We start from the raw sequence: 13,606 nt of genomic DNA, 5'->3' as shown, positions 1-13,606 counted from the left end.
CCTAATAAAACGTACATCAAAGGAAAGCTTATTTATTCAGCTTTCAGACGGTGTATAAATCTCAATTTATTTGCATTAGGGTACTCTCATTAATGTGCATCAAAGATTGACACTGAAGAGAAGAAATTGTTGAATAAAGTTATTTTTGTTTTTTTGCATACAAAAAGTACTCTCGTAGCTTAATAAAATTACAGTTGAACCACTGATGTCACATGGACTATTTTAACAATGTCTTTACTACCTTTCTGGGCCTTGAACGTGGTAGTTGTGTTGTTGTCTATGCAGGGTCAGAAAACTCTCGGATTTCATCAAAAATAAATTAATTTGTGTTCCAAAAATGAACAAAGGTCTTACAGGTTTGGAACAACATGAGAGTGAGTAATAAATGACAGAAATTTTCATTTGCGGGTGAACTATCCCTTTAAAGGCAGCCTAACATGTAGATGACAAACATGACAGAGAGAACTTACAGAGCTGCTGTCCACCAGCATCAGTCCCACAAGCGGCGAAGTCTCACCTTTGCCAAATAAACTCAGAAACACAGTTATTATAGTTAACTGAAAATAAAATTTAAACCATTAAAAAAAAATGTAGCTTGAAATAAAATGAAAGTTAAAACTTATTTTATTTAAGATATGTTTTCAGAACATGTCTCGTGTACCAAAATAAACTAAATTGCAATAAAAAAATAATGAAACTATATAGATAATTTTTTTTAAATAAATTATAAAAATGATTAAAACAACTCAAATGAAATTCAAATGAAAACAGAAAATATAAAAATAAAATTGAATTTAAAAATAATAAAAACTATAATAGATTCTAAAATAACACTTCTCAGAAACACTTTGGAGACATCAAGCATATATTATTTTATTCAGAAGACCAAATCCATGACAAGGCAGTGAGATTTTTTTTGTTTTGTTTTTTCTTTACAAGTTGTCATTTTTAAACATACAAGATACATAGTTTTGTCATACTGAAGCGGTTTCTGTTATACAGTGAAGGACTGAATTATGTATGTTAAGCCCAGAACTTTGTATTTCAGCTACCCAAGCTTAAGTGATCAAGAAGTATTAGATGCTCTGCCTGAAAGTGTTAGGGGTTTCACAGCCAATTTGTCACTACAAATTGCTAAATTGATGGCTTAAATATTCAAGATATTCATTTACCTTATGAACACAGAAAAAATGTCATGTAACAGTCATAACTAAGGATTTAGAGGTCTGATTGATATAAATGATTGCTGATTGACGAGTGAGTTTTTGGGCTTTCGATGTGTGTCTGTTTGTGAATGAAGGTCTGATAGTTAGAATGTCCGCACATGGTGACTGACCACACATCCAACAGCAGATGTATACCAATGATAAGCAGATAAAGGAAAGATACAAATACTAATTCAAAGCTATTTATATATTTTCACCCCATCACAGTTGGCTTTTGGTTGTGAGATTGTTATCATCAACATTATTATTTCTTTTAAATGTACATATTTATCTCAATAACATACTCGACAGAAAGGACACAGCATGGCGATCCTGACTCTAGAATATTTACAGCAATCTAACTGAAAACAAGACACATTTAAAACATAAAATTCCTTCCGTGAGAGTGTCACCATCATAAATGAACGGGTAACCATGGAAACAGATTGCAGGCTGCTGGAGGATAAAGTCACGTGTGCAGGGAACACTGGGCTGCGTTCAAAATAGCATTATTACCATACTATGCATACTAGTATACCGCAGTGCAGTGGGCACAAAAAAGTCAGATGTTTTGCCAAAATGTGCAATATAAGAGCACAAATTTAAATATGCCATCTCTTCATAAATCTGACCTATCCATGTCCACATCTTAGCCAGTTTTAAATAAAACTACACGCATTTTCCTGTTATATTACCTGAATGCCTTTGCATCATGATCGTGGATCATGGACTCCATTCATCAGACTGAATGAGGTAAATATTATTGTACGTGATGATTATTGTGTGAAGCCAGCAGAGGAATCTGCTCTGTTCAGTCTCAGCAGTGCCGGTCAAGGTCAGGACAATCGGCATCTGTGACTGACTCAGAGAGACAAAACGATGTCCTGAGCTTATTATATAATCACATGGTACCTACATACATCTGCTTCACAGGACAGAATTGGGGAATTTTATTCTTTATCGGTGTAATACAAAGCAATATTTGTCCTGCAGATTACTGGATTAAATTATCCAGTCCAATCGGAAAAACATTCCTGCATTCAGTGTGTTTCCCAGCGAACGGGGACTTTCATTTTACTGGCTCTCTATAAGCATCATATCTCTCTGAAGTTTCTACCTGCAAACGTTCAAAGCATGAGAGGTGAGCTACTGTATATCAGGCTTTAAAGCTAAAAGCATCAGTCCAACCTGACAATCATACAAGGTTTGAGAGCTGGAGAAATATTATTTGACTGAATGCCCAAAGGACTGAGGTATACCATAGCCAACCAGATGAATCCTACAAAGTCGATATCTCAGTAATATTTTACCCCAAAATTAAAAAAAAAAAAAAAAAAAATGTGCATGAAGAAAATAAATCCTATATTATGATTGTTTCATGACAAGTAAGCACATTCCCTCACCTCACCCTTTGTTACTGTAATGCTAAAAAATAAATAAATAAATACTAACAACAACAATATGACTATTATTATTATTAATAATTATATTAATAAATATTGAGATTAATTAATGACATAATCACTGTAAATTATGACACTTAAGCACATTTCATCACCTCATCCTCCAATAATGTAAAGCTAAATAAATAAATAAAAATAATTTTGTATTATTATTTTTTAAATTAAAAACAACTATAATAAAAATATCATTATTATTATATTAATAATATTGGTATTAATTAATGATATACCCATTGTAAATTATTTATATTTAATGGTAATATTTGTAGCAAAGCCTTAATTGCATGCTGATTTAAAATAAAAATATTGAGAGGAATATTTTTATTTCTGTATAAGAATCATTAATTCTGAGAACTGAGAATCAATAATGAAAATCAACTAACACTATACATAAACCCAAAACTAAAACTTCTGGATGCATTACTGTAATTGTGGGTGTTTAACTGTGATGGTAATGTCACAATGGCATTGCAAATAATTAATAATTATTAATTATTGAAATATCTGGATGCATTACAGTAACTGTGGATGTTAAAAATTTAGATGAAAATAATGTAACAGTTGCAAAAAGTCATCATCTTTGCACAACATCTTTGTGATTTTGGGGCCAAATATTTTCCAGATATGACTTGATGAGATTCACCAAACCATCTTTAGATTCATCTACTGTACACCCAGCCTGCCGACCTGCAATCCGTCCCACTTTCTCATTCTCAGACAGATGGCGCAGGATACTTGCATACCATGATGTAATGAAGCATCTGTTTTCACCTACAGTCATCCCTATTTGTACAGTATTTACATCACGGTAAAATCAGAAACCTTCTACTACATCGGAACAGACAATCTGTAGACCTATCAACGACTCCAGGTCACGTCCTACTGCCTTGGCCTTTTAAGTACAAACCCAGTACAGCAATGTATCAGAATCAGACAAATACATATTTACAAACAATCCTGGTCTTCAGATTCAAACCACCTTTCGCTTTTAGACATTGTGTGTGTGTATGTGTGTGTTTGTGAGCATAACCCTCAAAGCCATGCAATCAAACATGTGAAGTCATATTTTGCCTTTTCTACACCAGGACTATATTAAAAAAAAGGAATCGAAGTGATGTATCCACCCCAAAACCATGTCCTTAATTATATAGTAGAAAAGTTAAACAAGCAATCCATCTCAATGAAGAGAATAAATGAACTGATGAACACTGAAATAAACAGACAGACCACTAAGAGCCTATGTAGAGTATTCAGCTCAGTTCATGTCGAGAGAACAAGAGAAACTGAGGAAGAGAATAAAGAGATGAGGCCTATGTTACATTTGAGAAGGCTGCCAGGCGCCCCGTAGTGGCCAAGCCCAGGAACAGACATCTGTCGTGAGGGACAGCAGTTACCATGGTTACCCTTTTCCTCTTTTACTCAAGGTAGATATCTTCGGTAGGACAGGCGTATTCTAAGTGCTCTTGGTAGTACTCCTGGAACGCCCGTCTGAAACAAGCACACAGAGACATACGAGATCAGAACTTACACTCGTGTGTTGCGCTTTGTGAACAGCGTTTTGTTTTGCTTGTGTATTGTATTGGTCATGTATTGCTAAAAATGGTAGGGTTTCACATTTAGCTGAGACAACTATACATATATATTTGATCAAACCAATGTGATCATATTTAGGGATTAAATAATACATTAAATAAGTTCAATTTTGATGTCAAATGGACTAACAAATAACTAAAATGTATTTATTCACATTTAGCTGTAATAACTATAATATAACTATAACTACTAAAACTATCATTACCTTTCATATATATTTATAGTTATGAGGGTTATTATAGTTTTAGTATATTCATCATATTTAGGAATTAAATAATAAATTAAATTTTGATGTCATATTTTGCTTTTTGTTTTTTTGTTTTTTCAGACAAATTCCGAACCAGTTTGTTCACAATAAACCAGGATTTAAATAAACTAAATAAGGTCAATTTTGATGTCAAATTGACTAATTAACTATAATAATTGTATTTATCTGTTATTTATATTTTATTTGTAAATTATGTTTTTCTTATTTATTATTAAAATAAATTTATATATTTATAAATATATTTTTATATATATTTATTAAAAAATACTTATTTATTTTGTTTGTCTGGGTTTTTTTTTTTTTTTTTTTCAGGCAAATTCTGAACAATTTGGTCACAATCAACCAGGATTTAGATAATTATTTCAATAATACTTCTTTAAATAATATTAAAATTATTATTTAAATTATAATATTAAAAAGATCCATTTAAGTCTATTTAAGCCCAGCACACACTATAACACAGAAGCTAGTCACACCAGCTAACTACATCGCATAAAGTGTGCAATAATTATAATAATGAATAATTTCAACAACTCTATAGAAAACTAAAGCTGTGCGTCTGTACAAGTGTGCAGGTTGATGAGCTTCTGTCTTGTTATTAATGATGAAAACAAAGTATTGTCATAAAAACATCTTTTGTATCCGTTCTTTAACTTTCTTTCCTTCATTTCTGTGCTAAATGATAAGGCTGAATAATGTATATGTTCATAAGGTCATATTATGTTATGCGGCAGAGATAGCTGCCTCCTGCAGGGGCCCATGACTCCAAAAGAGAGAAGCTTTAATAATTCACACAGCAGACTGGCCTGTGCTCTGATACTGAAGCAGAGACCGATCACTCTCATTAACTTCTCTTCTCTGCTCTTCTTTTCTCGCTATTCTCAGTGTCACAAGTTTCTTGTAAATGTTATTGTGATGTTTAAGGGCATTACACTCACCCCACACACTCAGCTACATGTCTCATGGAGTCCTGAGAGACGAAGACGTGACATGCAAACCTGTTCAGCATCGGGTGCTTGGTGATGAAACCAAAATAACTACAGAAAGACACACAGAGTCTTATTTTGACCTGCAAAATCTTCCAAAATTGATCAAATGCATTAAGACTTGAAGACTTGTTTTGGGGTTTACTAAAAAAATTGAAAGTGGGAATGTATGTGTGTGTATTTACCAGTTGTTTTTAGGATGACATCCACAAAAGGAGATGTTTTTCATTTGGAAGAAGTGACTACATCTGTCAAACTATAAAAAGAAATGAGAAGAGGAATTATAATAAATATCAAAATCCAGGCAAAATGCTGAAATTTAGATAGTCTCACAATGTATGCTCAGGATGTGTGTTTTTGTGTGTGTGTGTGTGTGTGTGTGTGTGTGTGTGTGTGTGTGTGTATGCATGCGTGCGTGCGTGCGTGTGTGTTCACTTGGATGGGTGAAATGCAAAGCACAAATTCCGAGTATGGGACGCCACACTTGGCCACATGTCATGTCACTGTATATTGTGTTAATTATGTGTTTTTATAATTAAAAGTCATGCACATATAGAAATTAATAGTACTATTTTATTTTTTCTAAATATATATATATATATATATATATATATATATATATATATATATATATATATATATATATATATATATATATATATATATATATATATATATATATATAATTTTTTGTTTTGTTTTTTTGTTTTTTTTTTACACAGGAGATGAAGACTCAGTAGCCAAATAATAAATTAAAAAATAATGATAATAAATATTAAAAAGTCTATGAGAGGACCAGATTAATACTTCTAGCTTTTTAACTCCATTTATCATATATTTTGTTTGCAGAATAAATTAATCATTGCTGACTGCTGATTGGGTAAACAAGACAACTCGTCATTTCCAGCAGAGCAAAATAAAAAAAAAAGTTTTACCTTTACATTTTTTCTCTTTTTCTCTCTCTCTTACCTCCCCTGAAAAGTCATATTCATCATCCAAACTCATGACTAGTTTCACACCCTGCAGGCTTATTTCCAGCTCACAAATAGATGGGGGATGAAGATGCACCGTCCTCTTCCTTGCCATAGCGATCTGAAAGACAAACAAACAAACACATTAGCTCCTGTTTGCATCATATGATGTAACATTGTGCATTCATTGAGTACCATCTCACACAAGTAAAGCACAATATGATACATTTCCTGTTTGCGGTACCTTCTGCATGGCAGCACACAGGATGCCATTGCCTTGGTGATAAGGAACTTCCACCGAACCCAGGAACTGCACTCGGAAGCTTTCCATCCAAGCAGGGTTCCTCTTCATTGCTATGGAAACACAGGTATACAGACAATGCTGACTCACCAAGTGCTTTAACAAAGAGACCAGATGTGAAGGCCAAAGAAAAAGAAACCAGTCCCAAATTCCTTACCAGAAGGACTCTTTTACAGAAGTATATACATATTTTCCCCCCAAAACAGTAATCCCAAAAATGTATATTTTGAAAACACTGTATTTTCAAAATTCTTACCCATCAGATCTTTTGTTTGGCCAACAACCTCGTGGGCGTAGTATGCTGGGAAAATCCCTCTGGCCCCTGTGCGCATGTTATACCCACGGTACCAGTAATCATCCTCCTCTTCCTCAATGAATAATGGATCATCAACGTCTAACTCCAGCTCATCTGCATGTCTTGGGATGAACCTGCAGCGTGGGCATTAAAACTTGCATTTGCATTGCATGCAATAGATATTATGAGCAGTCAATTTACTGTTTTAACAGATACTGAAAAAGAAGAGTTCCTTGAGGGTTTGTGATTGGACTTTAAACCAGACTGGAGCTTTTTGATTAGAGCTACTGTAGGTGTATTTAGGTTATAGTGTGGGTAGTATTGCTCACCTGAAGACCGCTCTGTGAGTCTGATCTCTTTCTTCTCCATTTATAGTGCATGAGAAAAGCCCAAAGGATTCTGTGCCTGAAACACACATAATGCAGATGCATTATGTCACTGTATACTGAGATATAAGCCCCAAGGTAGTGTGTGTGTGTGTGTGTGTGTGTGTGTGTGTGTGTGTGTGTGTGTGTGTGTGTGTGTGTGTGTGTGTGTGTGTGTGTGTCACAGAGGACTGCAAAACTCATTTAGAAGCAGGTCACACAAAATCCTTCATCTTCTGATGTCATCTCATTAGGATTATTAAATATCCTTTCTGTTCAGCGAGACAGGCTCCTAAAATATGCAAAATGATCATCTAAATCTCTTAAACTGTACTAAAAGGACTCAGAATGGCTCTGTGAATGGGAATGAATTTAATTTGGTAATTTATTTCAGTAATACAACAATTTCTTTTGCGTTTCCTCCTTGAGCAGATTTGTATATTAAACTTTTACAGTAGCTTCAAAAATGTTGCTGTGTTAGTCATGTTAGTTTAATCCAGCAAGAGAGCAAACAATAACAATGGATGGATTTTTGGCACTAAGAAATCGTTCAAAGAAACCAAAATGAAAGGATCATTCGCAAAAACAAATATTCTGTCATCATATTTACTCATTTTCATGGCATTCCAAACCTGTTTAACATTCTCTCTTCTGTTTTTGTCCATGCTGTGAATGTTAATGGGGTCCAAAACAATACTGGACCACATTTAATTTCTTTGTATGGACAAAAATGATTGAACACATTTTTCAAAACATTTCATTTTGTGTACAGGTTTGGAATTAAATGAAGGTGAGTAAATGATAACAGAATTGTAATTTTTTGAGTGAACTATCCCTTAAATCTTTTGTGCATGGTGTTAAATTTCACTTACTGGAGGACCGTGACGCGCTGTTGACAAACACATTGAGGAACTTCTTTGAGAAAGGTAAATCCGCCTCGGGGGAGGAGTCTTCTTCAGAGGAGCTTAATAGCAAATCAGGTCTCATGCCACTTTCCGTCTGGCCCTGGCCGTAAATATCTTCATCTTCATCGACAACTTCCTCATCACAAATAGTAGAGAGTCCATCACTGTCCTCGCTAAGAACAGAGGTACAGCGCTTCAGGCTCACCAGCTCAAGCGTTGTGTTTTCATCCACCACTAGGGTGTACTTCATTGAATCGTATGCCAAGGAGTCATCGATGGGCCGGTTGGAGGTTGAGTTCCTCAACTCTCGCACACTTTCGTCAATAGGTGGGGAGCTGTCCAGGTAAGTCTCGTTTCCGTAGGGTGAAGGTACCTTGTGAAGATCCTCCAGGAAAGGGGAGGTATCTTGCTCATCTTCATCGTTATCTGTTGAGTACGTAAGACTGAAACAGTGATTGGTCTGTGCTGTTGGGAGGTCCAGCGTAAGGCTGTTTTTGACTTCTGTGATTCGCTGCAAACTGATCTGATCGACCCGTGTCTCCCGTCCCTCGTCTTTGTCGCTGATTATGCTCTCGCTCAAGCTGGGAGATTCCAGCTCCTTCATTCTCTCCATCACCAAGTCATTATTTGGCTCCTCCTCTTCTTCTTTCTGCTTGTTTTTTAATGAGTTCTGGGATGAGAAGTCCTCCGTTTCATAATCCTTTGTCCTCGTATCAAATCTCTCTGTAAAGACCGGTGTAGCATTGGCATATGTGGGGTTGCTCATGTACAGACAAGTGTCCGTTCTCTTGCTTTCCTTCTGTCCCTCGTCAGATACATAGCTAGCTTCTCTTTCCTTCTCTTCAACCAATCTCTTCTCTGACTTTTCAGAAGTCACCTCCTGTGACTTTTCTTCCGATTTCTGCTTTTGTGAATTGCAGCCATCCATCTCAGTGAAAGTATCTGTTTCCAGGTCCGATGAGGGTGAGATGGTGTCAGAGATGGAGGCTGAGCGTTTGAGGCACTCTTCTGGGCAGCTGATTGGGTAGGAGCCTTCTGAGATCATCCTGTTGACCAGGTTGCTGAGAAGCCAAGGAGAATCAGAGTTTTCACTGAGCTCGTCCTCGGACTCTGACTCAGACTCTCCCTCACTGTTACCATCATAGTCGTCCACAGAGGGCATGAGTTTGGGGCTAACCGGCAAATAGAAGGAGCGTTTAAAGCTCTCAAGACTGTGGTCAGGCTCAATCTTCAACAACAGCTGCTGAGAGCCGCTATCCTCACAGGGGATGGCAGGGGGAAGAGTCTCATCTGGATCGGCCTGGTGCTCATAATCCTGTTCGTCATCTACATTCTGCAGGCCCATCAGAGCTTGGCCATCATCTAGTTGTAACATGTCTGGGCTGGGGTCTAGACCTGGTGAAGGTTCTTGTTTAACTGGCTCAGATTGGCCCAGAAGAAGAGAAGCTTTTAGACCTACAACACTGCTGTCCTGTTCAGGGTCCAGCTCTTGGTCCAGTTCTTGGTCTGAGGTTGGGGAGCTAGCTTCTTCAATGGAATTGGTGAGGTGCGAAGAGCGCCCGCTGCTGGATTCACTGGTAAGGTCCAGCTCTGTCTCTGAGATGGAAGAAATCATGTTATTAGCAAGTGGACCACATGCAAATGCAGCCTCAAGTTCCCCTTCAATATCAGAGTCTGATCCAGGAGAGCTAAGGTCATCGCTGTGGCGGTCTGACTCTGCATAACGTTTGGCATTCATATCGGCGATACCAGGATCAGATGAAGGAGAAGTTGTGTCATTTGCAGCAGGTTGACCCTGACGCATGCTTCGAGGTTCGTCCATAGCGTCAAGGACGTCTGATCGACTGGACGACACGTAGCTGGAGACAGAAATGGACTCAGCTGGTTCAATGCAGGGGAACTCAATGTAAGAAGACGCCTCATCTTCCTTGCAGGTTTGATCATAGGTATCCTTACTTATGAAGTCAATGTCAAACTCTTTGTCCAGCTCCTCATCTGAAAGCGGAGTCTCAGCATCGTTACCAAGAGGTGCGGTTGAGGACAGACACCTACTGGTGCCATCGTTTTCCAGCTCTGGGTCATCAGCAGTCTCCGTAGTCACGGTATAAGTGTCATTGGGTCGAGAGTGGCAAGGTCGACGTTTGGTATGACCATTCAGGTCGTGGTCGACCTCGGTATCGGAGCACTGAGAAGTGCAGTCATCCACTGAGGGAACAAGCTCACTTAGAGTGGATTCCTCAACATCAGGTTTCACCTCAGTTGCCTCAGACCCGCTTGACGAGTTATGTTGACCAAAGGAGCCTGGTTTGGAAGACAAGAAAGATTTAGAAAGAAAAAGAGATGGAGGGGAACTGAGATAAGTTGACAAGGATAAGGACAAAATGAGAAATGTCACCAATGTCACCAATATCACCATGATAATGGATATACTGTAGCCTATATTAATTTTGATTAGCCGTTAGCAATATGACTTCTTACCATATTCAGGTCGTTCTCTTCTGTTGCCCTCAAAGTCGTACAGCAGAGGCCTTCCAGGTGACTGATGAAGTCCACAATGTCCTGGTTGGTTTGAGGGTGTACCATTGCCAGAGCCGGTGGTGTCTGGAGCCCCTGGGCATGTGGTAGTTACATGGGAACCATCCTCAAGGCAAGAGTGGTTTGGAGACAAGCAACCTAAAATGGTGAGTAAAACAGTGGGCTACATTTATAGCTACAGAAATATCCAAAATAGATATTAATCAAAAGAATATGATCAGTGACGTTCTGATGCAATATTTGTATGAATAGTTAGAGTTTGTATAGAGTGTTTTTTTGGAATCTGTTCATATGTTTTGGAATCTTGGAATCAGTTTTGAAATTCTGTTTTAGAAATATATGTGACCCTGGACCACAAAACCAGTCTTAAGTGCCAGTTTTTCGAAATTGAGATTTATACATCATCTGAAAGCTTAATAAATAAGCCTTCCATTGATGTATGGTTTGTTAGGATCAAACAATATTTGGCCGAGATACAACTATTTGAATATCTGGAATCTGAGGATGCAAAAAAATCTTAATACTGAGAAAATCGCCTTTGAAGTTGTCCAAATGAATTCTTAGCCATGCATATTACTAATCAAAAATTAAGTTTTGATATATTTACAGTAGAAAATTAGCTATTGCTAAAAATATACCCTAGCGACTTAAGACCGGTTTTGTGCTCCAGGGTCACATATATATAAACAACAATTACCCTGTGAAGTCGGGTTTCGAAGAGAATCCTGCCAGCTTGACTTTCGTGGTGACACATTGCTGTTGTTGTTCAGGGAGTCCTGAGATTAGGACCAAAAGAAGAGTTTAAATACTGACAACATATGTTTATTGATACTCTGATTTCAGGTGTGTATAAGAGGTACCTGGGAAACTGGTGCAGTCAGGTTCAGAGTGGTTGGGCGGCTCTTCAGGGTGCCCAGAGTAGGGGAGGGGGGAGGAGATGCTGATGGTGAGGGAGGGGCATCAGGATCTGCATCCTCTTCTTCTTCCTCATCATCTTCATCATCGATCATCTCAAACTCTTGGAAGTCATCTTGGAATGAGCACACTGGGTGGTGGAAATCATTCTTTTCTAGAATTAAGCAGTCCTTTACAAAAAAGAAGAAAAGAAATGAAGGATTTTAAATATTTTACCTGAAAATAATTTTAAAATATCTGGTGTAGCACTGTAAAACATTACCACAAACCAATAATGTAGCCTGAAACAGGGGTGACTGAATGAACTAGTGACACAAAAATTCGATATCCACAAATATCATTCGGCATGAAAAAGAGCCAATGCTTCTCATGTCTATCATGCATGATTCAACATGACCTTTTTCTCTACTGTTAATGTTGTGTTCCATCCATTAGTTGGGCCATATGTTCACCCTGGACTGGATGAAGACTTGACTGCTAGCCAGGCCATAATTTCTGAAACATATGTTACTATATATATAGATCAGTGGTTGCAGGAAAAACAAACCCTATCTTGCAGATATGTTTAATAAAAAATACAGCATATATTTACGACTGTAATACTGAAACTAACAATGAGTTTAAAGGATTAAAATTTAAAGCATGTTTTAAAGCATCTATAATTATTCCTTTGCTAAAAAAGCCGCATATTAGCTGATTAGACGATTACAGACCAGTGGCCCTAACATCGGTCGTACTGAAAATCTTTGAGAGATTGGTACTGAAGAATATAATTCTGTCTGGATTCTTACCAATTCGCTTATAATACTAATAGGTCAGTCGATGGATGCTGTTGCTCTTTGTCTTCACAATAGAGCACAGGTATTCAAAATTAACAACAGGATTTCGAGCCATAGAACAATAAGTGCTGGAGTTCCACAAGGTTCCGTATTGTCACCAGTGTTACAGTATATTCCATGTACACTGATGGTTGTGTTTCACACAGTGAATCAGTTAAAAAAAATTAAGTTTACAGATGATACAATAATTGGTTTGATAACAGAAAATTATGAAAATGATGATTATAGAAAGATGGTATCTACAATGATTGAATGAAGTTGTCCCACAATTTGAAATTGAATGTCTTTAAGACAAAGGAAATTGTGTTTGACTTTCGAAGGGGTTAAAAGGCTGTTATGCCATTAACTATTTAATGGCAAGGTCATTGAAAATGTGGAGGGTTTTAATTTTCTTAGAACCACAATACCTGCATCGTTTAAGTGGCAGGATAACTTAAAAGGCATTAATAAGAAATCTAATCAAAGACTGTATTTCTTAAGACAGCTCAAAAAATGTATGTATGTATGTATGTATGTATGTATGAATACATAATTTATGTATGTATGTATGTATGAATGTGTTTGTGTTTGTGCTCACCAAGAATTTCCAGACAATTGTGTTGTTTGGAAATAAATATATAAATAAGTAAAAATGAAGGAATATTTTAGATAAAAAAAAAAAACAAAAAAAACTAATTGAGGTTGTTATAACAGGAAATAATTTAAACATCCTTCAGTTAGTAAAAATACAATAATTTATTTACAGTAATGCGCTCACAATTGAAGTCTATGGGACAATTATACAAGAGAATTACAGAAATGTGAGACTCATATTTTTGATAAAATACTTAAAGGAACACTCCGACTTTTTGGGACTTTAGCTTATTCACAGTATCCCCCAGAGTTAGATAAGTCCATACATACCTTTTTCATTTCTGTGCGTTCTGTAAGTGTTATTTGACGCACCCACCGCTAGCCTAGCTTAG

General features: G+C 36.8%; 1 protein-coding gene across 2 annotated transcripts in view; it reads right to left on the bottom strand.

Moving 5' to 3' along the window:
- Window positions 1-847: 847 nt before the first annotated feature.
- The window catches only part of LOC109047070 (C-Jun-amino-terminal kinase-interacting protein 2-like), a 30,555-nt gene continuing 17,796 nt past the window's right edge, over window positions 848-13,606 (bottom strand). For both annotated transcript variants that reach the window (XM_042744416.1, XM_042744415.1), the window contains 11 exons: window positions 11,748-11,972; window positions 11,585-11,663; window positions 10,831-11,025; window positions 8,320-10,653; window positions 7,412-7,487; window positions 7,044-7,216; window positions 6,731-6,840; window positions 6,485-6,607; window positions 5,701-5,771; window positions 5,468-5,566; window positions 848-4,156 (listed from right to left, as the gene is read on the bottom strand). In XM_042744416.1, coding sequence (XP_042600350.1) covers window positions 4,084-4,156; window positions 5,468-5,566; window positions 5,701-5,771; window positions 6,485-6,607; window positions 6,731-6,840; window positions 7,044-7,216; window positions 7,412-7,487; window positions 8,320-10,653; window positions 10,831-11,025; window positions 11,585-11,663; window positions 11,748-11,972 — 3,558 coding nt within the window. In that variant the 3' untranslated portion in view covers window positions 848-4,083. The remainder of the gene's footprint in view (window positions 4,157-5,467; window positions 5,567-5,700; window positions 5,772-6,484; window positions 6,608-6,730; window positions 6,841-7,043; window positions 7,217-7,411; window positions 7,488-8,319; window positions 10,654-10,830; window positions 11,026-11,584; window positions 11,664-11,747; window positions 11,973-13,606) is intronic.

This window comes from Cyprinus carpio, chromosome B18 (genome assembly GCF_018340385.1).
Source record: "Cyprinus carpio isolate SPL01 chromosome B18, ASM1834038v1, whole genome shotgun sequence".
Lineage (NCBI taxonomy): Eukaryota > Metazoa > Chordata > Actinopteri > Cypriniformes > Cyprinidae > Cyprinus > Cyprinus carpio.
The sequence above is the reverse complement of the archived record's forward strand: the minus strand, read 5'-3'. Positions and strand labels throughout refer to the sequence as shown.